Below are 23,923 nucleotides of genomic sequence, written 5' to 3'. Positions count from 1 at the left end.
GTGACCCCCTCCCCGGCCCCCCCTGCCCCCCATGACAATTTCAATGTTCCTTTACAATGGACTAGCATTTTCTAAAAGTCATTCAGTCCATGTAATTTTCTTACAAGTTTTCCCAACAGTACTCGTCATTGAAGATAATTTCCTAGTCCTCAATATCAAAGATTTCCAATCCAGATAAAAACAACGAATCCCCTGGTCACCATGCCTGTCCTTTTCTCCCTCGTTTCTTTTTTGGTCCAGAATTAGTCTTCTTCTTCAACTTCATCTTGTGATTCTTGATTTTCCTCTGGTTCATCCAAGGCGGGTACTGCCCATTTTCATCTTTCATTGTCTTTGGGTTATACTTGGAAGCTTCTTTATCGACATCCATCCCATCTGAAAAGACGCAAGAGAATATCATGAGTTGTGTTTTCAAGAATTCGAAGTTAACCACAAGAGGAATGCCAAGGCCATTTTTGCCCTCCCTATTTGGCCTTCTTACCTCAAAGTTATTATCTGACCAGGGTTCATCGTGTTAGCAAACAGTGACCATTTGCAGCACTCACAACGACATGGTTAGCAGGATGATATGTCATATCCTGATGACATCACAACCCGTCCAGACGTAAGAATGTTGTAAAACTAAAGAGTTACCTTTTGATTTCTCTACCATTGTTTTCGCATCAGTAACTGCAAGAAACAAACATTACATGAAAGAAGTTTTTAGAGCACAAATACTCCCAAATTGGCTTGACAAAACTGGCTCCAGAGCTAGAACTACTGAACAAAGTCAATATATTTTTCTTCCAGAAAGATTCCCCAAAGGTGCTTATCGTCTCTGGGTGGTGGAAGCACGGTCGTCCAAACTACACCTTGTATTGTGAGAAGTTAAATCCGGCCTTGTGCATTGAATTATTTCGTAGGTGGAGAAAGGATCAACAGTATCCGGCATACCTGTATAGAGTTCTTTCATTTCAACATCTTGCTGCGCTTCTCGACCTAATATTTTTTTCAACTTTTCCAACTCTTTGGGTGCATTCTTCTGTCGTTTGATCGCCCTCATCTTTCTCTTGTGCTTGCTCCTTAAACTTTTCGCCATCTGAAAAAGGACAGGAAAAGAATAATGACAACCTTTACATCATCCCTCCGCTAGGTTTGGTTGCAGCCTTTCTCTGTCTACATAGTAGTCCTGTGTACATTCGCTGTACATCATCATGTACATAGTGCATGGCTTCTTCTAATTTGAAGCAATATGACCACTCTAAAACTAATTTATCGCTACTTATTGACAGCTATTTTGCTACTAAACAAGGTGTACTAACTTTGAGGTAGAGTCCAACAGAAGATAAAACTTTTTCTAAGCCGAAAAAAGTGAATTAGAAGCAGCTTTTATCAAGAAAACAGATAATTTCCACACGTGTGTGCGTACACAAAAATTCATGACGTAGGTCACAAAAATTCGAAGTGAATTATTTTATTTTTTCAAAATTAAAATCAAAAGTCACTTAAACTTACGTTATTTTTATCTTTATTGACTATTCCACGAAAATAGGACAAAGTTTATTTTTATTCTACCTTATTCAGGTACCCGGTTTAATTTCTATCTTTTTTGACGAATCACAGTACAGATATAGTGCGAAACTTCAAGATGTCAGCGCCCATGAAAAATTAAAAAACGATTTTGCTTTTTGCATAAATTTTAGAAGAAATCGTCCATTTCTCAGCACTTTGCAATGTTCTGACGTTGGTTGGAGACATAATGTACAAAGCAAAGTTTGATTTTACATCAAAGGAGCCCAAGGCTCTGAGTTTTAGGGCTGGAGACCAATTTACTGTGATTGAATTTGTTGACAAGCACTGGTGCCAGGCTCAAAATGGCTATGGACAAGTTGGCTTTGTCCCCAATGACTACATTGAAAAGGATGAGGTAATATTATTCATTTAGTCTTCTGGAACAGCCTATTTTCCAAATACGCCGGTACCACCTGCAAACCATCTTTACAATAGATCTTCACGGTCAGTGACGCCAGATAATGCCTCTCGTGCCATTCGTCTGGGGTCATTGACCATGAAGATCTATTGTTAAGATGGTTTGTTGGTCCGACCTTAGGTGGAACCAAACAATCAGGTTTTCACTTTTGTTTGATATCAGATAGGCCAACGTAACATAGGCCTGCCTCCAGTTTTATGATTTGTTAATGTTATCATCATGTTTGTAAAAGACACGGTCCTGCTAGAAGTGGAAGTTATTTTTGCATGAAAAAAAAATTAAAAAATCTCAAATCATACTTGTCCCTTTAAGATAAAAAGCATGGTGTTTGCCTCACGTTTGTTTGTTATTCCAGGTAGCTGTTGCTGAGGTGGTGAAATCTATTGACCGAGCTATTGAAAACATACACCATGCAGCCTCTGCTAGCAATGGAAATTATTCTCATCAACAGCGAGAAAATTTGCAGTGAGTACTTTTGTTTCAAGTTGGTGTAATTTTTATGGATACTCTGCATACAATTGTTAATAAAGATCTTTTGTATTTACATGATATATCACTCCCAAAATGAGTTTTATTTGATATGATTTTAAATCAGCCACCTACTCCGAGCATATATTTCAATTGTTATTCTTGAATTGTTTTACAGAAAACTTATTCTTCATCGCAAAAATGTGATAGAAGAACACAACGCTGGCAGAAGTTTTGTTCCTCAGCAACCTCGTAGACAGGCACCAGCACCTCCCCAGAGACAGGAAAGCATCCCACAAAACCAGAGACAAGGCTCAGAAAAACGAAGGAGTGCCCCACCTCCACCAACTGCTCCAAATGAACCAGTCGCCAGTCCGAAAAAAGAACATGGCCACCATCACTCCAAGACGGAAAAATCTCCCGGTCATCATTCGTCGAAAGAAAATTCCCCGAAAATTCAGATCAGTCGTCAGGAAGAAGCAAAAGCTACAACAAGTGAGAAGACTAAAGACTCGCCAAAGAAATTGCCCATCGAAAATAACGGAAATTTGGACTTGTCTGATCAGAAATTGAGAGCTATGTCACCATTGAAGTCGCTTACAACGTCGCCTACAAGAACAATGACTGCGTTACTTGGTGCTACTAAGCCACATATACCGGACGAGATAGGTGTGGAGCTCGTAGAGATGGTACGCAAGAATACCAACCTGAGTCATGAGAAATGTCAGGAGACCCTTTATATGGTGTTGGATCATATCAAACGGAACGTTCCCAGCGTGGAGTACGTTATGGATGAGATACTCAAGAAGACTACAGACAACGAGGTGAGATGATAACAAAGTTTTCTCTGATTTCAAAACAGATCAGTTCTAAAGAACTGGTTTGGGGGTCACCCGATTTTCCAAGTCGGTTATCTTTATCTTTTTCTTTGATGTTTAACGCCTCCAGCTAAGATATGAGATATTGCATTCTGAAACTCACCTACCAGTACATTTCATTTTCATAGAAATACTCGGACAACATCGAAAACAGCCATGATGCACAACGCCTCAGTGTGATTCTCTCGCAGATGGCCGAGTGTAAGGACGACTCTCAGCAAAGAAGCTGGGCGCTGCATGAAGATGAAGCCATGATCAAAGGATGCTTGGAAGAATTAATCTCTATTTTGGTGAGTTGGAAGGTCCATAGAAGATTCATACCCTTGTTGAGTAGAATCTCAATGTGATTATGTTCAGCACACATTCAACCTATAGCTGCGATTTGAGTTCATATTTATTGCTTTTGGGGGAGTAACAATTAACTGTACCGGGGTACACACAGTATTCCCCTTCTGCGGTATTTCCTCCTGACACTGTGATGTGTGTGAATAATAGGTTTCTTTCCGTTTCTTTCAGAGTAATGCCAACCAGTCTATCTGTCGTCAGGTAATAAGCAGGAATCACTTCGAAGCATTGGACACATTGGTACTCTATTATCAGATGGTAAGTGTTTCCTTCTATTTCTGTGGCCATTGAGATGGAAGCATCTTCGTTTTCGATGTCACATTTTGGCAAAACTTCTGCAAAAAATTTCTCTCACTTGCATTAGTTTTGCATGCCACCTCAAGTGGTGTGCTGTATAGAATGTATACAAACATGTTTTGGGGCTAAATGTTGCTTTTGAAAGGTACTGTATACATTTATCACCAGGGACTTGAAAATAAAACACCTGCATCACGCAGACCACACTGACAAACTGTACTGACGTTGTTTATAGACATTGCTGCTGAGTGCGTCATCAACATGCTATAAAAGACCTTCAACTACGACTCATGATCAATGAGATCCCTTCTGATGTTTTCAGGAAACACGTGTCTCCATCCGCTTGTTGCTGTTGAAGAGTTTTGGTGCGCTGTGTAATCTTGAAGCACGTGTGATATCCGAATTGCTGACGTCCGTGTTGGCAGTGGAGCTTGCCAGAGATTTGCAGACAGACTTGTCAAGTAAGTGCAGACATTCTTCTGCTCTTTTAATTGCATTAATCCGAGGCTTTTATGCAGTAATTTAGCTTACTACACTTAGCAAGTTGAAAGTACAGAGTGAAACTTGCCGAGCTTCAAACCCACGACCTTCCAGTCACAAGTCCAAACTCTGTCTTTCTTGCCACGTGCTTCCCACTCGTAATCCTGATTGATGTCCAGAAAAGGTTCCAACTTGAAAGGATTTCAGCAATGTTTTAACAATGTGTTGATACTATTTGAAAATGTGGTTATTTGCTCATAAAGCATAATGTTGGGTGTTATTTTTTTCAGATACTCAAAAGTTCTGCTTCTCAAGTTTGGTGCTAACTATGTTATTTTCAATGGGAGAGCCACTGCCTGTCTATCATTATGGTAAGAACACTTAAAGAAATCAATCTCTCTTAGTGTGAATTTGCAACTCAACCTCGGGCGCTGAAACTGGGAAATTATGCTCAGATAAGTTGTGCCTTGGTGAGGGAAGACAATGTCACAACCACTTGCACAGTCCTCTGCTTGATCACATTCAGACTGAATATATTATCACAAGGCAATAAAGTTTGCTCAGGGTTAACTAGATGGGCCTTTCAATGATTTGGTGACCTTTGATAATACTTAGTGACGTCTTTGATTATATCTTGCAGAACAGCTGAATCAAACCTTTATCGAGTTCATCTTTGATCAAATTGAGAACCCACATGACGCAGAGATGGAGGATGAAATCGCTGATACGCTAACAGCCCTCATCCTCTCGTTTAACCTCCATATCAAAGATGCTCGTGATAATGTGATACTCAAGGTGTTGGCAGAGAGAGGACAGGCAAAGGTTTTTACAGAGAAAGTGATGATGTTGATGAACAGCGGAGGTGAGACATGATCATTATTGATGCCGTTGAGGTGCAGTGATTTGAGTGCCTTACTTCTACTCAGAGAGGTTTGGATTAAATCGTTCCATTGATGTCACTTTATTTGTTAACCCCGTACACAATAAGCTGGGAGAGAGGGCGTAACTAGCAATTCTAACTCTTTTCAATAGTGAAAACGTAACTCCGTGTACTATTTCAGATGATCCAGTCAAGATGTTTGACCATGAACCTCGGCCAGACAACTCTGTCCTCAAGTTCCTGTGTGATCTATACTGTCTCGAGTCCACGTCGGATCTTCTGTACACAAACGATGCCAAGGTGCTGATTGATGTTGTGATACGGCATCTGTGTGATCTGTCTCCCGGAAACAAGGTGAGTAAATGCTCAGCCCTAAAGTTTGCTTTTGTATTGATCATAAAATATTAGGCCAGGGGAAAAATACAGGAGTTTACAGTGCATGCATGTTATCATGGAAATCTTGGTCATTTTCATTGCAGATGAGATCGCATATTCTGAATCTGATGCATCTGATCATGAAGAATTCTTCCTACTGTGAACACGAGCATCGTAAAGCTGAGCTTCAGAGTCTGCTGATGGACATCTCCAAAGAAGAAGACAAGGAGTCTGAACAAGATCGCTGGCTCATCCGACTCATCTGGAAAGATTTGCCGCAATATTTTGGGTTTCCTACAATGTAATGGGTTGAGCTGGTTCCTCATCCTGAGATGAAAATGTATGATTTATCAAAACAGTGCCGAGAGCTTTTCATTTTTATTTTGAGATGATCCCTTAGGGCTAATGTAAACGAGTTGGCTTCTGGTTTGTAAATTACCTGCCAAAAATGCATATTTCAGTTGGTAAGGAAGTGTATTTTGGTGTTTCTGAATCTGACGCAGGATTTATGTGTTTTGGCTTTCAAGAAAAAGAGCAATAATGATTTGTTGATGTTGTCAGAGTTGCTGTTTAGGATTTTTAACCAGGGTATCAATTTTTGCTGAGAAATTGAGATGTATTTGGAAAGGTAAAACTGAAAACGATGCCTTTTATCTTGATAAATAACTTCATCTCTGTATGATGTCACATTGATGCCATTTTAATGTCTTCAAAACATTCTATCCAAACTGTATTCAGATGTCTTGCTTAAATCTTGCCTGCAGTCTTGTCCTTGTCTGCTTGGAAATATTCGGCCAAAATTATAATTTGAATATACAGATTACCGTAAAATGTGTGCCATCAAAGAGAGAAAATGATTACGATGGTGGTATGCCAAGTCATAAAGCTGGTCAAGCCATATTCAGCTCGTCGTATGATGTAATAATACAATATTTTTCTCACAATTTCCATTTTTCTCACTATTGCTTTCGTTTGCTGATTCATGTGTGTAACTTTATTTTCTTGATAACCAGTGATCCTGTTTTGTGCCTTCGGAATAAGAGAGAAATTGTTATTTTCATATAGATTTACTGTTTAAAGGGTGACTATAGCCTGGACGTAGCGTGTCAAATTGGTTCTTTAGGTTACTAGTTAGCACAGTTGTAGGGGCTTGGGTTGTGTTTGATTCAGTGATAAATTGAACAAGTGTGAATAGTTTCGATGTACTGTGTGATTGAAGAGGCCCCTATATGTGACTTAGTGTAATTTAATCTTGCCAACCTAGCTGGCACCTGCCTATAGTCTTCCTTTAACTTCAAATGCATCGTTGGTGATCATCAGTCTCTGGAGATATTATTACACTGAAGAAACTAACGATAGTGCAATATATTGTTTTCGTGCTAGAACGTGCTGCTAGTCATTGAGTTTCAATGCAATATTGATTTCGTCAAAATGTGGGTTACACTTGCTAAAAAAAGCATGATATGTATGCGGGATTGTTCATTTGCATGAAGTTTGTTTCAAACTTTTGTATCACTCTATTAGTAAAGTAGTACAAACTTGTTAACATGGTATCAATTAAAAAGTAGCTTGTTTTCACAAAAAAAGTAAAAGTTGTTTTGAGCTTTGTATCATTGGTTAAAGTAGTTGGCATAAAAGTTGTTTCAAACTTTGTATCTAGTTAGGCATCAGTTGGACTTGCATCCGACATGAAAGCTATTTTAATATGTTTGACAGCATAGTCGCCTTTAGAAGGTCTGTTACAGAGTGTAATGAGAGCATGTTGCGGTCTACGGTATTTCATTCCAGATTTGATCTCTAGTATCTTAAGTTATTCTAGATGTGATAAGTTTTTTGCAATAATAATTTGGCTTTCTTGCTGCTTGGCTGTAAAAGACATCTGCATGTTCAGGTTACTGTAAACTCTGGTCTTTAACTTTTGCATGTTGTGACCTTAGAATATTTACTGCTTCGAAAAATGGTGGAATTCCTCTGTCCGCTTTCATTGTATGATTCTTAACCCTATCACTGCCAACTGCAACTTATCTTCTTAAGGAAGATTTGTACGGCGTCAGTGTAAATATCAATAATCAGATTTGTGTTGGCAAAGAGATTTTTTGTCACATGCGATCATGCTTGATTGTAGGTTGCAGCTACAAATTCGTTGGTTGACTTGTAATCTATTTTGAGATATCAAACTTTGGGAACTCTGCATTGTACTGATGGCACATGGAACATGTTCTTGCTGTCTCGATTATCCTGCTTTCCTAACCGGCCAGTCTTATGCATGCTTAGAAAACCTTCTTCCCTCCAAATTAAAAGCTTCAGTGTAATGTTCCAGTGCATATGTGTGTCAATTTTATATTGTATTGTCCCAGTATAACGTATTGTTGAACCTTTTTATTTATTTCTAGTATTAATAAATGCTCAATGATAGGAAGTCACCTTGATAGTTTCTTGTCTCATTTTGGAGAAAGCAACACATCCATGCTCGAGAGCATGGAAACTGGCAGACTTTTCCAATCCTACAAATCTGCTTAAAAGGACTACATGAAAGTGGCACCAACTAGTTTGCCTCTTCACTACCAGAAAGGCAAGATTCACGACGATGGGTATCTTCATAAGGAGTCGTTTGATGTTTTAGGAGACAATGTCACAACCAGTTAATCAAGGCCTCCAATCGCTTCGCCAAACTCCTGTGTAAGGTGTCTAGGCCTATTTGGGATACTGTATCAGTTTGTCTTGCCAACTGACTCAATTAAGAGAGGTAAGCTGTCCAGAAATGTTAATCTGTTCGTAAATAAGCAAGACTGAAAAGGAGAGACCAACGATCCTGTATCTGAATCTCTCTTGAGCATATCAGGTGTGTTGAAGGACAGACGGCTCCTGATCAATTTTACACTAACAACAGAAAGACACAACAAATCAATATTTCTATAAAATTATAATTTATTTCATCTGCAAAGTTCACAAGCACATTTTTACAACCAGCCAGTCTGGTTTCTTCACAAGATTCTTTCAGTAGCAAAATGACGGTTTAGAATACAGGAACACCTGTTTTTGGCACCATTTATTACAACAGGTGGTTGAATCTCCAAAATCCATCAATTCACAAAGCAGTCACACATGTTTTCTACAAACAATTAGATAAGAATGGCAGGCAAAACTAGTAAGCAGCTATCTGTCTCGGTCTTACGACAAGAATTTCCAACGTAAACACATATAAATGATTCTAAACAGGTCATCCTCACATTCTAGTCCCTACGATTAAACAGTGCGATGGACATACCTATAAAGTCCTGCTTTGATAACGGTCAAAAGAAAGGACTCTTTAGAACTTTACTGTTGGCATTTTCTATATGACAGACAAAAATCTGACAAAGAGTTTCTCTACACTAGCTCCAGAAGATAATAAATGAAAAGTGTCAATTGAGTGTTCATCATGACAGCTTCAATCCTTTTCTTTTTAAATCTGCTTTTGCTTCCTTTATTTGCTGAAAAAGAAGCAATATCTTTTTAAATCAAGCAGCGCTCAGAATACGAAATTGCTTAGAATATGAAATTGAATTGTCAACTTCAAAGGGCAGGGGCTACTGATACAGCTAATTGGTAAGTGGCTGTCATTTGCACTGAGAGATTAACTACATTGTACCTCATGATCATTCGGCCTATTTCCAAGTCTTACAGCTCTGTATTGCCAAAGGTTCTGTGCCCTTCAGACAAGGGATTTAGGTTCCTCTTTTCTGATGAGTGCAATCAAACTGCCTTTCTCTGTCTGCCAAAATCTGCACTCATCGCTGACTCACCTGTTTCAATTCCTCTGCTGCCTCATCACATTCATTAAACATAGCGACGCGATATCCGAGGACTGCTAACACGATACACTGAAAGTAAGAAGAAGGTACAGAAAAAGAAGAACCGTTTGTTTGGCAAGATGAGAATACTTATAATGCTTCACTTGACAAAGAGGTGGCAGCACTTGTGTAACACTTCCCAAAAGTGAACTATTGTATTGGTTATTGTTTTGTAGGCAGAAGTGTATCACAGCAGCTATATAGGGTTCAATGCAACTAAAAGGGTTGACTTCATAAACCATAAAGATTGAACTTATATACTTACTGCAACTGTAATCAGGAAATATATAGGAAACTGAAAAGAAATGAGAATATGGCCTGAAAATTTGCATGGCTAAATTGGTGAATTCTGATGAAGGGCCAATTGAAGTACAACAGAAGAAGAACGAAATAGTCCTTGTAGTAGGCCTACATGTATTATAATCAATTGGTATTTTCAAGCTTTTTCCTTTAAAGAACATGTCATAAAGCCAGGGCGCCATATTAACTTGGCCTAAACTGCTTGCAGGTGTGTAAATATTCCATATCTATTGAATGGTTTGGCTCGCAAAGACAATAAGGACATTGTTCTCCAGAGCAAACTTTGATTTATACTATAATGCCTTGGACTGGAGCAGTCTGGTTGCCTGAACACATACATAACTTAACTGACCGCTGCCTGGAGGGATGTGGTGGTACAGTTGAGTGACATAGAATGTAAAGTTGCAGGAGTGAGTGAGTGGGTGACAGACTGGCACCTGATAAAATACCACAACTTCAATGAGTTCTCTGTGTCTGCTCTGTACAAATACACCTCTGTGTTAGTCCTTGTTGAAGTTGATCATGTTGTTACACAGGTAAAATCAAAACTGGCAGCCAAATCAAATGAAATATGGGACTCTTGTGTGCTGTCATTTGAAAGCTCCAGTTAAGCATGGATGTTGCAATGAGAATAAAGAAAGTTATGACTAATTACCAGCCATATCACTTCCAGATAGGCTTTTGGAATGTCCACTGGAATCGATTCTGTTATCAAAGCAGCCCAGACCGACAGGAATAATAGTGCAAACAGCAGCCATTGCATTAGCTTGGTCATGCTGTCAATTGGTGATCTCACCGACTCTGTAAAGAGAGATGATATTTGAGAATCACAAATGTCGTGGAGTGATCTGAAGAACATCAATTCTGTTGAGAGCCTGATGCTGCCGATGAAAGTCATGACTGTTAACATATTGGCTTCCGCATCGGTGAAATCTATTGTAGAACCTTTTCATTAATTTCAAGCCTATTTTCAAGACATTTACAAGTCATGCCTTCCAGTTCCACCAAAATATTTCAGGACAGCAGTCCATGAATGGATTCAACACAAATGCACTACAAAATGTACAGCAAAATGTACATAGACATACATAGGCTAAAGGAATTACTGTCGTTTCGCTACATTGCCAGTTCGCTACAAGTCGTTTCGCTACATGTGGCGGTCGTTTCGCTAGATGGTAGGTCGTTTCGCTACATGGGTGGAGTCGTTTCGCTACATGATGGGTATGGTCGTTTCGCTACATGGAGGACGTTTCGCTACTTGGGTGGAGACGAGCGAGCCAACGCGAAGGCCTTGCAAAGTGGCGCTATAGGAGCAATCTTTCGCTCAAATCAAGTAAATATCTCTGGGTAAAATAAACCTAAACAGACATGTTTGGTGTCATTTGAAAGGAGATTTCATAGAGATTCCAACCATGCAATTCTGACCCTATAGCAGAGAACATTATACCAACTTTTTTAGGATTTTAACAAAAAATGGGACCGGGCGTTTTTCGTAGGGGCGGGCGGGGACGATCACCAACTCTTTTTTTATGTGGCCTAACCCAGGCCAGGACGACAAGAACCCCTTGCGCGCCATCAAACCGTATAAGTTTTTTTACCGGGAAACTGTGGTTTGTAGTCACCACCGGGAATTATAGTAGGGTAAAATAGAGTAAAAATAATGACTACATCCATGTAGCGAAACGACTCCACCCATGTAGCGAAACGTCCTCCATGTAGCGAAACGACCATACCCATCATGTAGCGAAACGACTCCACCCATGTAGCGAAACGACCTACCATGTAGCGAAACGACCGCCACATGTAGCGAAACGACTTGTAGCGAACTGGCAATGTAGCGAAACAGCCTGATACCGGCTAAAGCCTACATAGGGAACAAAATTTATTCACTTAAAAATAATAAATTATCTCGGTTCAATGGTCGATGTATCTTTTGGCATTGGCTGAAATATATACTAGACTTCAAGGCAAACCTGAAGAACACAGGTCCGAAAACAGAAATTTCACAATATATTTACCAAATTGCTATTTTCCCCAGATGCTTGCTGATCGAAGCTCTTCTCAAGAGAAGAGTCAAATAGAATATGGAACGCGGCCATAGAATATAGGTCAGGAACTTAAGGGACCATTTCAACAGTTGCTCTGTAATTTAAGGGGACCATCTCAGGGCTTTTGTAAATATGCATCTATCAGGTGGTCGTGCCCCCGGGTCCCGCCCGAGAACTCCCTGTTTACATAAGTGTTTCATGATAGGACACCTTTAACCAAGGTAACAAGCTTACACGATGCATTAAAAAGGCTCTGCTCGTTGCTCAGTACTCCAAGGCAGCGGCCGCCTCAGCGCCACCACGCGGGGCCGAATGCCGACTGCATATGGGAGGCCAAACAACAAAATTTATAGAAAATAGTTCTCAATGGTTTGATAGCTTCATTAGAAATGCCAAACAAATAAGATAATGTTTGTTGATTTTCATCAAAACTGTTATTTTTGAGTTATTATTATTACTACTTTGTTGTTAAACGTTAGCGACAAAACATTTTTTATATTTTTTTAAATTGCCAAAGATTTATCCGCGAATAAATAGTTCGAATTCCATCCTGGTCATTTTGCATCCTGGCATTTTGGAAGAAACCCGGACGAAAACATTTACAGGTGATTTGAAATTATGTGTTGGTGACAGATGACTATCTTAGTCGATTCTGGTGGAAACAAAGCATCTCCTAAAGTTGTTACAGCACGAGTTATGATGCTGAAGTGGTCCAGACCAGCCTCTGAAAAGGTGAAGGTATGACATAAAATGGCTTCTGTTGAAAACGGGAACAAAATTGGATGGAGGACAACATTCCTCTGGCTGAGCTCTGCTCTGGGTCAATGTGAATGTAGTGTAGGTTGATATGCATTGCCTCCTGCTGTTCCTTGCAAATGCAATGCATATTGCATATTGCATGTTATGTATCCTCATTTAATGATTTTGATTTTCAGCAGTATTTGACATATTTCCTGATGGCTGATTAAAATTTTTTGCGTTCATTTACTCACTGTTAATACTAATAGTGTAATTCATTTATCAAAATTTGTGGGTGTTTTAGGTTTTTGATTGGAAATGGATATTGTCTGCCGCGAGTCCAACCCTAAAGAAGCTGGGAACACCCGAGAATCAGAGGTGACAGTTGCAGTCATCGTAGATTCGGCAATCCCAGAAACTACCAAAGGCGTAAACATGGAAACTGGAAATAATGTCATAGTTGAGCCTGTCAACTCTGCAGCAAGTATCCCAGCGACTATCACTGATATTGCTCTCGAGTCTGTCACTGGAGTGGGCGATATTGTACAAGTTATGGACGAGGTCACCGGGGCGGCCGTTCACACCATCCAGGATGTCGGTGGGAAATTTGAGACAATCGTTACTGGTGGTGAGGCTGGTACATGTTTGATTCAGAATGTCACCGTCGAGGCTGTGGATCCAGGAGATAGCCCTGTGATAAAGACGGAAACGGAGGAATGTGTCAACATGGTGCATGTTGTCGAAGAGGACGGTTGTTTGAGGTCCACTCCAGTACCAATAGAGTGCGCTGTGGAGGACGTGGACAACATGAAGGTCCATCAGGTTGCGATAAAAATTCTTAACACTGACCAGGAACTTCCCGGTAATTATTTGTCAGGTTCTTAGAGTCTTTAAAGTTGAAACGTAAAAGTGGTCTTCACCAATACGATGGAAAAACCTCTTCCATCCAAAAATGATGTGTAAAGGAGCTAAGACTAGACAACTGGTAGAAGAATTTGTGAATGGTGTACTAATAGATAGAACTTGGAACGTACTTTTCTGGGAAATTCACACACTCGCAAACATGAATGTATATTTCAATAAATCTTACTCTTTTCCCTTCTTTCAGGCAACGAAATTACTGATGATGCCTGCCTGGAGCCTTCAGCCAAGCGTTTCTGCGTGGAGGCTGCAGATGGTCAAACATACATGGTGGCGATGCCAAGTCATATTGATGGAGAAGCCGTCGCAGCGATGCAAGGAACAACTTTGGCCGAACTTCAAGCCCTGCATGATCCAAAACAGAATGTGGATGTGACCCAGGCCTGGTTCACATCGAGAGATGATAAAACGGCTCTGTCTAGTAAAGGTTTGTATTTCATGGCGTTGTGTCACTTCTTGAGTTTGCATTTTGAAGAAGGGTGTGGGTGTGTTTACTTTCGGACCAGGCAAGCGGTCATCTTTAGGGTGGAAACCATGCATTATCACTTCTGATTTGCTCTCAGAAACACTTCTGTTACTGCCAGCTTTTCATAGGTTTCCTGTCTTTTCTTCAGGACAACAGTGGAAGCAAGGTCAGTGGTCCAAAGATGAAGTGGAGTTGCTTCAAGCCAATATTTCTAATTATTGCACGGTAAGAAACACTTCCAGGCAGCGCATTACTAGTATTTGATTGATATCTTGGGGGTCCTTTTAAATGCTTAAGATTTAGAAATAAATCATACATATTGTTCCTCACTTTGATGACTGTCATATTTTTTCAGGGCCATGGAATAAGCGACCCAACAGAAATCATCTTCGAGATGTCCAAAGACGAGAGAAAGGACTTCTATCGCACTGTTGCGAAGGGTTTGCAACGCCCTCTATTCTCTGTTTATCGACGGGTGATTCGTATGTACGATCAAAAGAATCATGTTGGCAAATATACACAGGAGGAGTTGAGTAAGCTGAGGGAGTAAGCATCTCTTAACCCTTTCCGGTTCGATCTTGGCATATGACACTGAAAAGACAAGTTTGTTTTGGCACTGACCAGTCATGCGTTTCACCTTGAACAAAGGATCGTCGTGTCTCTAGGCATTGTCCGGAGCCTGCTTAAGCCTTCTTACGTGTTCTGAGTGTGCGCATTTGATTTGTTTTTACACTGATTCGTCTTTGAATTCATCTATCAGGCGACATAGATGGTCCAAGAACGGTGCACATAGATGAAAATGTTAGAACAACAGAATTGTTTGAAACGAGTGAATTGCCATGATTGACGATCATACTCTGTCAGATGAAAGGTTCGATCGGCCGTCTAAAGTGTTGTGTTTTTATCTTGTTTTTTCGCAAAGGTTGAGGGCAAAGCATGGTACGGATTGGGCCACGATTGGTACAGCGATGGGCCGCAGTGCTTCTTCAGTCAAAGATAGGTGTCGCCTCATGAAGGAGACGTGCAACTCCGGGAAGTGGCTGCCGGAGGAGGAACACCGCCTGACGTCTGCTGTTTACGAACAGAGCCAGGCAAGGCCAGGTTGGTAGAATTAGTGGAAACTTTACTTTTTCAACATATTTCAAGGGTCTGTTTTGTTATGTAGTTTTTCTGCTGCATTGAAGGCAGCCAATCGAGTCCACGGCATTGAGAATTTCGACCACATGTACTGAACAGGTTAAGATTTTGAAGATTCTGGAGTTCTCAGGCTTTGGATTTTGCAACACATTTATTAAAACCAGAAAATGTGGTTGAGATTGCCAAAAAAAAATTGCTTTTTAAATGTTCAGGATTGCACTTTCCCCTTGCATACACTGTGTGATAGAACTATGATTGATGGTGATTTCAGGCGAAAGTGTGACGCAGGGTATATCTTGGTCGGCCGTGGCCGAGAAGGTCCTGACACGGTCTGAGAAACAGTGCCGCACAAAGTGGCTCAATTACCTCAACTGGAAAGAGAAAGGTGGTTCTGAATGGACGCGCGATGATGATTTCGCACTCATAAATAGGTAAGGAGTCCAAAACCTGATGGCGTTTAATTCTAAAAATTTATATACAGCGGAGCTTATTTCTATGCAGCTGCCCCACATCCACCAAACAGCTCAATTATTGTTTCCGCTCTATGATGAGGTGTAAAAATTCTCCCTGAAAATCAATCATAATACACTTTTATTCTGAAACAAAATCGATTTCTTTTCAGACTGGCAAGTTCTGAAGCGACTGATGAAACTCAGATTGATTGGATTGACCTCTGTAAAGGATGGGAAAGGTGAGTTCAGAATACAGTAGAACCTCTCTATTAGGGACACCCTCGGCACTGAATATGCTGTCCTTAATTGAGAGGTGTTCTTATTACAGAGGTTTAGGTCAATGGCAGTGAGCACATTGGGACCAAATGCAGTGTCGTTATAGAGTTGGTGTCCTTTATAGAGGGGTGTCTGCTGAGTGATGTTCCACTCTTGAACACATTTGAAAGTGTTGATTGGCCTTAACCTCTGCTCAATTGGATCGAATAGTGAAATTCATCATCTTGCTTCGTAAAGTATTGGCTTATATTGTAACTGTACATGGAACTCTTGAAAGCTGATCAAAACAGCATAAATGTCATGAATCCAAGTCATCGTTTTCCAACTTGTCATCGTTATGTTTTCGTTGCAGCGTTCGATCCCCGCAGTGGCTTCGAGGGAAGTGGTGGTCAATGAAGAAGCATGTTCAAGACTACCAACTCATGTCGTTTCAAGGTATGCATTCATATCATGTCAGCAGTCAGCAGTCGGGTCTTACTCCTCTGGCCAGAGTCATATAGGATTCACGTTGTCACTTGACGAGAGGTCCGACTTTTCTTAACGTTTCTTCAGCTCTCAGATAATCTTTTCTTCATTTCAGATATTGTCCAATGTTTGAAGTTGATGCAGGATAACTGTCTGCGTGGAAAATTGACTGGTAACAACCCAGCTGTTCGCCTCCGTATGAACAGGATGCAGAGGATGGACATGGTGCATGTCCCGATGCTTCATGTCCCAGTTAGTGCAGTACAGGGGGGTAAGTAATGCCGCAATCTTCTGTTTCTTCTTGTGAGCTTTCGTTGCATGGCGCTGTCTGTATGTGGACCTGAAACAGCCCTGGCACAAATCTCCACCCAAACTGGATGGTCGATGCCATGTGCCAGTGCTTCAGATTCAAGTTGGTGCTGTGCCCTAGTGCTAGTCTGTACTACTGTTTTCACCTCAACTATCCAGATTAAAGAGGTCAAATTGTCTTGAAATGACCTGTCTCTGTCAGAGAAGTTGTCCTGCTAACGGAGGTGTCGGCTAAATGAAGGTTCAACTTTATCTTATGCCATGTCACAAAAACAGTTCCTGCATCGAAATTGTAAAATTTAGATTTTGCAAACATTTCATAGGTTTGTTTTCTTAATGTTTTTCTTTTTTAGATCTTTGTGATGCTGGAGCTTCTGCAACAATCATCCCGACCTCCGAGGAAGATGTCGCCACTAGTAACCTCCAGTATGAGATTCTGACCCAGCAACTCACGCCAACGACCTCCGGAGCTTACCTCATTACGCAACCCCAGAATAACCCGGCCATCTCGTTTACATCGTCCAATATGGCAACAGATCATATCATTGTCCATACACTGCCTACCAGCCACACTGTGAGTAGACTTAGAGTCAGGGTGTTTGCACTTCCAATTAAGACATTTGATTAATTGGCATAAAGGATTGGAGACTTTGCTCCTCCTTGAAGGCAGGTTAACTATTTGGTAAGGACGATCCCCTATTACTCCTGGGTCGGGAGAAGCCAAATAGGGTTCAATGTCTTGCTAAAGGACACAGATAATGATGATTGTCTCGAGGAAACTCGGGGCTGGCACTGATCGGATAACTGTATAATTCCCAAGAGTGTGATTCCAAGATTTATGTCAAGATGTACACTGACAATCAAAACCTCTCTCTTTCTCACCAGCTGGCCCAAGATCAGCATCCAGTGATAGTCAGCAGCACTGGCGCGATCCATCCCGATAGCATCGACCTCCACTCGCTAACTCAGGCTGGTCACATGGCCCACCAAGAAGAACCAGACCTGGACAGTCAGGTGGAGGTGTCTGGTCACGCAGAGATCATCGGTGTCAATGAGAACTATGAAGCACAGGTAAGTCACATCTCGGTGGTGCAGGCCTCCATACCTTGGCCCTGCCAGTTATATGACCCACTCGGGTCAACTTGGACAAACTTGCCTCTACATCAAGTGGAGGATTCAATGCAGAGATCACTAACTTTGATGAGAATTGTGTAGAACTGGCAAATCATAACCAACATGGTCATTTTACGTTCTCCAGTGCTTTGTTATTTCTCATTATGCTCAAAATGCACTGGCTTTCAAGACTCTGGTTCATTGAGAATATAAATGCTTAGAAAAATGAAAGCCCATGCTTGTGATGAATGGAAAAGTTGTTTGCTCGGTTGTACTATTTGCTGCGACTCTCAATTCGGTTGCCTATACATTCAAGGCTTTACAAAACATAAGTAAAATAGTGTACCTTTTCATCTCCTTCAGAATATCAGTGGTGTCATCGTTGAGGAGGACAGTCGAACAGAGTTGGATCCTCCACCAGTTGTTGAGTCGACCGATCTCGTCCTTGTGTCGTCGTCATCGCCGCACTATGCCCAGTCGACCAGTAGTAACGATGGTGATCTCATCCATCTGTCCTCGCTATCTGATCCGATGTTACCAACCGATAGTGTCGACCTGATCACGTCTGACGTTGAGGCAGAAAAAGGTCAATCTCACGATGTTGAGGACTCCTAGGTTTTGTTGAACATAGTGATACTGGACACCCTTTGGACCAAGCTGGACCAATGATAATGCATGAACCTGCCTTGCCCAGTCTGAAGTTTGTATTCAGAACAGCATGATATTTTGTTGACTTGAGACTTTGGAATTTCTTACATGTAATATTGTGATTATGAAAAACAAATAAACAGTGTCTACCTATTTAGATGGCTGGCAGAGCTGAAATGTATTGATAACCAGCAAGAAGAGTTAAATTGCATGTTGGATCACTCTTTGAGAATTAACAGTACTTCTTTCTCTGATGTGGGGTACCATACTCAAATTGTATATTTTGTTAATTTTGAGTAAATCAAATTCTATTGTGTTGGCTAGAAGTCTTAAATGAAGTATAGTGTATTTGTGATTCTCTAAAATAACTCCCAAACCACTGAACTGCATTTCTGTTATTTGTTTAAATAAATTTCTGTGATGATAATGATATCTTAACTGCGTTGGTTTTTGAGGAGAGTTGACGTTACTTAATAAGGACGACAAAATGCTGTGTTGCACATGAAGAGATTCCGTGGTGTTTGATTGTAATCCTCATTTGTCTCAAATTAGTCTTCGAGGACAAAGTCACAACCAGAACGCAGATGTTGGTCATCCCAAACCTCCTGGTCTATACTCCCTTTAAACATACCAGGGTATATCCTGATAAGATACGAAAGCCTTGGCAGTCGAGATGGGATGGTTCACTTTCTCTGTCACAACTGAACCTCAGCACGAGGACAAGGAAGTATTGTCACAATCTATGCATTTTACAAGACTGGCAGTTTACAATCAAAATTAACTTTCAACAGATACAAGTCGCATCCTATCATTGAACTGAAGACAGTACCAAAATATGTTCCTTTCAAAAGACAAATTTACAAAATGAGGGGCAAAAACGATACAAATTAACTGCAGACTCCTTGTCAGTATTGGCTACTAAGCTTAGCGACACCACCTGAAATCCCCCGTGTATATATAATTTATGCAAAATACTTTCTCGTCATATTCAGTGTATCGATATCATGCATCATTATGAGCACAGACACAACGGCTGCACTTGTCCTACCCTCCGGACGCAGTGGACCGGCCTCGTCCCTCACCCTATGAGACCCCTTAGGAAAATGATCTGGCAGGGATTCACCATGGTGAAATCACTTCAACATGGCAGGCGTGGATCCACGGGAGGGGGCGCACCGGCTGCATGCCCCCCTAATTTCTTGTCATCAACACTTTTTTTGTCTCTCCAAATACGTTCGCCGCATCGATCAAATTCGCAATTATCATAGTCAATAGGGCAACCCCCGTAGAAACATGGTGCACTGTGTAACAACATGGCGCGCTATAAATGGGGAGGGCACATCCAGAAGAGCTTAGAGTAACTAGACTAAGTTAGACTAAGTTACTCTAAGAGTCGAGACATGGTGCACCATGTAGAACCTGACACACTGCAGATCAGAGCAATGGCACACCATTGGAGGTAGCGAAATAGAACATCCATTAGAGAGGGCGAAGCCGGTCTACTGTCTCATTGGCAAAAGTCCCAACACACGTCTGAAGAACATTGGTCCTTCCCAGCAGCCACGGTAAATCCGTATGACAATTGTCACATCTTTACAATTCTTCGTCACTCTCAGGTGCCGCCATCTGAGCTAAGAATTCGGAACTAGCATTTGAATAAAATCAAAAAGTCACGCCCGTTTTTAGGGCGGGGGACGATTTACAGCTGGAACCCCTGAACCAGCTCCCTCAGATCCGTCATTCAAGTCAAAGCAAGCATGAACATGGTTTAATCTGTGGTTTATCTTATTAATATACTACCTATCAAGTCCCTTATATACTGTGCAAATTCTGCCTGCAATAGTGAGGTTTCGAAACCACCCGGTTAGGCCCTACGACGACGTTTATCTATTGTTCGGATGAACTCACACAATAGATAAACGTCGTCGTAGGGCCTAACCTGGTGGTTGCGAAACCTCACTATTACTCCCATGGGTACGTCATGTGTACGTTTCATGTAGTACCGATGGTCCACGACAGGGGAGCTAGGGAGGAAAGTCCTAGAAACTGAGACACTGCAGGCCGGGGAGCTGAGGAGGAAATACTTTAATTTAAATTGACCAGAACTTAGTATAACTGTCCTGTAAGTCTGATCCAGAGTAGTGTCTTTATGTAATTAAGGATGACCTTTATCTCCTGCTCTCCTCCATCAGATGGACAGCTACACAAAGAAAGACAACCTGGATCATGTCACATCTCGTCGAGACAAGGTACACCGTGTCACAGCTAGTCGAGACAAGGTACACCCTGCACAGATCAGATGACACATCAATCTTGTAGAGATATATTGCACCCTGTAATGGAACACGACAGGCTCCGTCGTTTGAGGACACATCTAGGGAAGACCTGTCAGACGCTGAAGAAATAATTGCGTACTCAGGGGAATCCTCTCGTAAAAACAAAGACATGCGTCAAACTCGCACAGTGACGAAATATTTACAATTTCTGTTGTAAGGAACGAAATGTGCGCCTCAAGTGTCAAGATTGGACATGCGTGGGACGACTTTCCCCACCGCGGTTTTCCTATAGCCTTTAGAGGCGAAACAACCTGGTATAGAGCATTGCATTTGGTAATCGCCGAAACCGCCAGAACGTCGCGGCACATGATGGGTCCGTAAATCAACAAGCGAGCCGGTCATGGACTCAATATGTCTCTACAAGTACCACCCAGTATCACGTGAAAGATAATGAATTATATTTACATATTGTAATCTTTTCCTACATTGTCTTCAATGCATTATATAACTTTAGATATCTTGAACTGTTTTGTTGATTTCATCTTCCCCCGCGGGTTAAAAATCGGTTTCGATAATTCGCGCAATTAAAGGCCTGTGTACGGTGTTGTTCAATATTTGAAAGTTATTTGACCTTTTTTAAATAATTGATAGGAATTGCAAGATTGCTGTTGTTGACATCAAGAATAATACATATGCTTAGCAACATAGGCCTCTATGCCAAGTTTTATCGACCTGCATGACGAAAAGTCGATGTTTGCGGTATAGGCCTACACGGCCATCTTTACTTCTGTTTTGTTGCCAAAGTGTAAGCGCGGTGGCAAAGTGTGGAAGAGAGTCCGACCTGGGATCGGAAGGTCATGTGTTCGAAGCTCGGCCAGTGACACTCGGTACTTCAACTGCCCCGAACTCAGGCAAAGTGTAGCATGGTATCTGCACTCCTTGGTTTCTGGGGAAAGATTGAAAACATATGTAAAGCGCTTTGAGACATTACGTACGGTTGTAAGGTATAAAAGCGCTATATAAGAACTCAGGTTTCCTTTATTTTCTAGCAGGCCACACGATGGTACACAACCTTTAATAAAGTTAAAACAGGAAAATAAGATATAGCGCATTTTTGGTACAAGTATTTTGAAATCGGTCTTCATAACTTTTTTAATATTCTTCGGATCGATTGATAGAAACCGAAACATTCCCGTAACTTTTCGGAAGTTAACTTCCCGGAATCCGCGCGAAAACTGCTTATGGCCTACTTATCTCCAAGGGGTACAGGCAGAAACTGCCACTATTCTTCACTTGGAGGAAGAACAAAAGGTATATAATGACCATCAAAAGAGCATTTACCAACATTGTCTCGTTTGGGTGTAACAGACTGACGCGACTCACGAAATTCCGAACTGTCTGCAAGAAAAAATTGACAAATTTTCCAACATTTTCCGACTGGAAAAAATCCTACATTTTCCGTTATTTTTCATCAAAGAAACAAATAGGAAAAGACATGAAGCTGGGTAAGTTATTTCGTTGCAGAAGTTACCACGCGCATTAATTTTATACTTTTTCAAAATTTCGCGGGCTCATTTTTCTGCTGGACAACTTATGAAGGCGTAAAGTCTATTTGTTAATATTTCTGTATTTTGAATTTAAAGAAAAAATTAAGCTGACACAAAAACACATTTTTGCTTTGTTTTAATTATTTCTTAAAATCTTTAACAATCTCAACGCAAGGAGATCAAGCATTCGGAACTGTATGGTATTGGTGTGACTGATTTGTAAACTTATGGAGTGTAAGATTCAATGATTTTCAGAACATCTGTTACTCTTAAAATCAAGGACCTGGTAAATTAGGCTTGCTTTTCTTAAAATATTATAGGCCTACTCGATTTTCCACTTAATTCCCTTACTACTTCTAGTTTTGAATGACATCGGACAAACTGCGTCCTGGTTTGAGATCTTGTTGCCCTGGATTTTACTGAATTTAAAAAATAATTTAGGCATCAGCTTAACAATCAAATTTTCTTTTTAAGCACCCTCAAAAAATCATAAGAAATTTAATTTTCTTGAAAATGAAAAAACCCAATTGCACAGCTTTCCAAGTAGGCCTATTCTTCCGCTGTTGGTTGAACAGAGTTTGAAAATAGTTTACTTTTTTGCCTTCTGTACAGGAACAAGATGGCGCCGGCTAAATTGAACAAAGGAAGTGAATAATATCGAATCCATTTATTTCCTATCGCTTTTCTAAACCTAAAACTCGAAAAAGTTCTTAATCTTAAACTGTATGCCGCTCTTTTCCATTATGCTCAACAGAACATGGCTCCTACAACCAATTTCCCCCTCTCCATAATCGCTAAAGATTTTGCCTTAAATGCCTACTCCGTTCGTTAAAACATTTTCTAACTGAACCTGAATCTGAAATATTTTTGGGAAATTTCCAATTTTTAAAATATTTGTTTTTCGAAACGAATTATATTTTGGAAAGCGATGCTTCCAAGTGTCTTAAATTCTGACTTTTGGCAAACAAAGTATGGCAAGCATCCAACACTAAGGAAATAAGTTGTAGGTCAGGGGCTAATAATCAATTTCTTCGAATTCAATCGAAGAACTAATGTTAAGAAAAGACAGCGGCGACAGGGTCTGATGGACCATGCATAAGAAATTGAACCAGACCTGAAAGAAGCCATTTTAAGCTTTAGGACCGACCAGTGAATCTAATCTCATATATGTCTTTCTATGTTTTTGTTTGTTTGTTTCAGTTCTTCTATTCCTCGTTGGTTTGACCACCATCAAGATGATTCTGACAGCCCCCCTTGTAACCATGACAACAACACTTTGCCCAGGGCTACCACCAGACCAAGATCTCTACCACTTCCTTGCAACAAAAACAGGCTTTCTCATTCGCAGATCAGAAGAACTGAAGAATAAATTGGTAAGCTATTCAAAATCGAAATAATGTCGTGAAATTATCTTAATCTGGTATTTGCAACGTTGCCTCTTTGAAAGGATAACCAACCAGCTTCTTTATGATAAAGACACTTACTTGATCTAAATCCTGTTACTTCAAATGGGGCATAGGTCGCCAACAAGATATTTCCACTTCCTCCTGTCCTGGGCACTTCTCTCAACTTGGGTCCAGTTCATCCCTATCATCCTAGCCTCAAGTCTATCGTCGCCATGTAACAGACACTTGGAAAAATGGAGGCAGTTTCTAATTTCACGCTTGGCAACCAATGACGAGTTCTCGCTTGGCAACCAATG

General features: G+C 40.7%; 4 protein-coding genes across 8 annotated transcripts; 2 read left to right on the top strand and 2 right to left on the bottom strand.

Moving 5' to 3' along the window:
* Positions 1-40: 40 nt before the first annotated feature.
* On the bottom strand, positions 41-1,405 carry LOC135491426 (protein LLP homolog). The gene is made up of 4 exons (XM_064777292.1): positions 1,302-1,405; positions 934-1,078; positions 634-669; positions 41-375 (listed from the first exon to the last, which is right to left on the bottom strand). Exons 2-4 carry the CDS (start codon positions 1,076-1,078, stop codon positions 197-199), a joined length of 360 nt encoding a protein of 119 aa, XP_064633362.1. The 5' UTR covers positions 1,302-1,405; the 3' UTR covers positions 41-196.
* A 235-nt stretch (positions 1,406-1,640) lies between these two features.
* LOC135491471 (NCK-interacting protein with SH3 domain-like) lies at positions 1,641-8,115 on the top strand. Its single transcript, XM_064777369.1, has 10 exons — positions 1,641-1,906; positions 2,325-2,434; positions 2,616-3,261; positions 3,444-3,605; positions 3,832-3,918; positions 4,280-4,418; positions 4,728-4,808; positions 5,078-5,299; positions 5,499-5,671; positions 5,797-8,115. Exons 1-10 carry the CDS (start codon positions 1,739-1,741, stop codon positions 5,995-5,997), a joined length of 1,989 nt encoding a protein of 662 aa, XP_064633439.1. The 5' UTR covers positions 1,641-1,738; the 3' UTR covers positions 5,998-8,115.
* A 485-nt stretch (positions 8,116-8,600) lies between these two features.
* On the bottom strand, positions 8,601-12,127 carry LOC135491431 (dolichol-phosphate mannosyltransferase subunit 3-like). 3 transcript variants are annotated; one of them, XM_064777301.1, is made up of 5 exons: positions 12,108-12,127; positions 10,481-10,626; positions 9,791-9,820; positions 9,478-9,555; positions 8,601-9,165 (listed from the first exon to the last, which is right to left on the bottom strand). In XM_064777301.1, the coding sequence occupies exons 2-5, from the start codon at positions 10,598-10,600 to the stop codon at positions 9,112-9,114; spliced, it is 282 nt and encodes a 93-aa protein (XP_064633371.1). In that variant the 5' UTR covers positions 10,601-10,626; positions 12,108-12,127; the 3' UTR covers positions 8,601-9,111. The 3 variants fall into 3 exon arrangements, with proteins under 3 accessions (XP_064633371.1, XP_064633368.1, XP_064633370.1); XM_064777298.1 differs by lacking the exon at positions 12,108-12,127 and adding an exon at positions 11,844-11,932; XM_064777300.1 differs by lacking the exon at positions 12,108-12,127 and adding an exon at positions 11,716-11,847.
* Positions 12,128-12,409: 282 nt separating this feature from the next.
* LOC135491430 (cyclin-D-binding Myb-like transcription factor 1) lies at positions 12,410-18,813 on the top strand. Of its 3 annotated transcripts, none has more exons than XM_064777297.1 (13): positions 12,410-12,478; positions 12,916-13,473; positions 13,720-13,959; positions 14,147-14,223; positions 14,354-14,544; positions 14,921-15,099; positions 15,407-15,566; positions 15,758-15,826; positions 16,216-16,298; positions 16,444-16,599; positions 16,991-17,211; positions 17,523-17,708; positions 18,114-18,813. In XM_064777297.1, exons 2-13 carry the CDS (start codon positions 12,930-12,932, stop codon positions 18,363-18,365), a joined length of 2,358 nt encoding a protein of 785 aa, XP_064633367.1. In that variant the 5' UTR covers positions 12,410-12,478; positions 12,916-12,929; the 3' UTR covers positions 18,366-18,813. The 3 variants fall into 3 exon arrangements, with proteins under 3 accessions (XP_064633367.1, XP_064633366.1, XP_064633365.1); XM_064777296.1 differs by having other exon boundaries at positions 12,441-12,605; XM_064777295.1 differs by having other exon boundaries at positions 12,441-12,611.
* The last annotated feature ends 5,110 nt before the right edge of the window (positions 18,814-23,923 follow it).

The sequence above is a fragment of the Lineus longissimus genome, chromosome 7, assembly GCF_910592395.1.
Source record: "Lineus longissimus chromosome 7, tnLinLong1.2, whole genome shotgun sequence".
Classification (NCBI taxonomy): Eukaryota; Metazoa; Nemertea; class Pilidiophora; order Heteronemertea; family Lineidae; genus Lineus; species Lineus longissimus.
The sequence above is the reverse complement of the archived record's forward strand: the minus strand, read 5'-3'. Positions and strand labels throughout refer to the sequence as shown.

What these genes read in the sequence shown, in the direction of transcription:
- LOC135491430 (XM_064777297.1), top strand. Translation starts at nt 12,930, where the DNA reads ATGGATATTGTCTGCCGCGAGTCCAACCCTAAAGAAGCTGGGAACACC. An exon ending in GATTTCGCACTCATAAATAG is followed by an intron (nt 15,567 to 15,757) that starts GTAAGGAGTCCA and finishes ATTTCTTTTCAG; the next exon opens with ACTGGCAAGTTCTGAAGCGA. An exon ending in CACTGCCTACCAGCCACACT is followed by an intron (nt 17,212 to 17,522) that starts GTGAGTAGACTT and finishes CTTTCTCACCAG; the next exon opens with CTGGCCCAAGATCAGCATCC.
- LOC135491471 (XM_064777369.1), top strand. Translation starts at nt 1,739, where the DNA reads ATGTACAAAGCAAAGTTTGATTTTACATCAAAGGAGCCCAAGGCTCTG. An exon ending in ACTACATTGAAAAGGATGAG is followed by an intron (nt 1,907 to 2,324) that starts GTAATATTATTC and finishes TTGTTATTCCAG; the next exon opens with GTAGCTGTTGCTGAGGTGGT. An exon ending in CAACAGCGAGAAAATTTGCA is followed by an intron (nt 2,435 to 2,615) that starts GTGAGTACTTTT and finishes ATTGTTTTACAG; the next exon opens with AAAACTTATTCTTCATCGCA.
- LOC135491426 (XM_064777292.1), bottom strand. Translation starts at nt 1,078, where the DNA reads ATGGCGAAAAGTTTAAGGAGCAAGCACAAGAGAAAGATGAGGGCGATC. An exon ending in AATGAAAGAACTCTATACAG is followed by an intron (nt 670 to 933) that starts GTATGCCGGATA and finishes TGTTTCTTGCAG; the next exon opens with TTACTGATGCGAAAACAATG. An exon ending in AATGGTAGAGAAATCAAAAG is followed by an intron (nt 376 to 633) that starts GTAACTCTTTAG and finishes GCGTCTTTTCAG; the next exon opens with ATGGGATGGATGTCGATAAA.
- LOC135491431 (XM_064777301.1), bottom strand. Translation starts at nt 10,600, where the DNA reads ATGACCAAGCTAATGCAATGGCTGCTGTTTGCACTATTATTCCTGTCG. An exon ending in ATTTCCTGATTACAGTTGCA is followed by an intron (nt 9,556 to 9,790) that starts GTAAGTATATAA and finishes TCTTACTTTCAG; the next exon opens with TGTATCGTGTTAGCAGTCCT. An exon ending in CAGCAGAGGAATTGAAACAG is followed by an intron (nt 9,166 to 9,477) that starts GTGAGTCAGCGA and finishes CTTCTTTTTCAG; the next exon opens with CAAATAAAGGAAGCAAAAGC.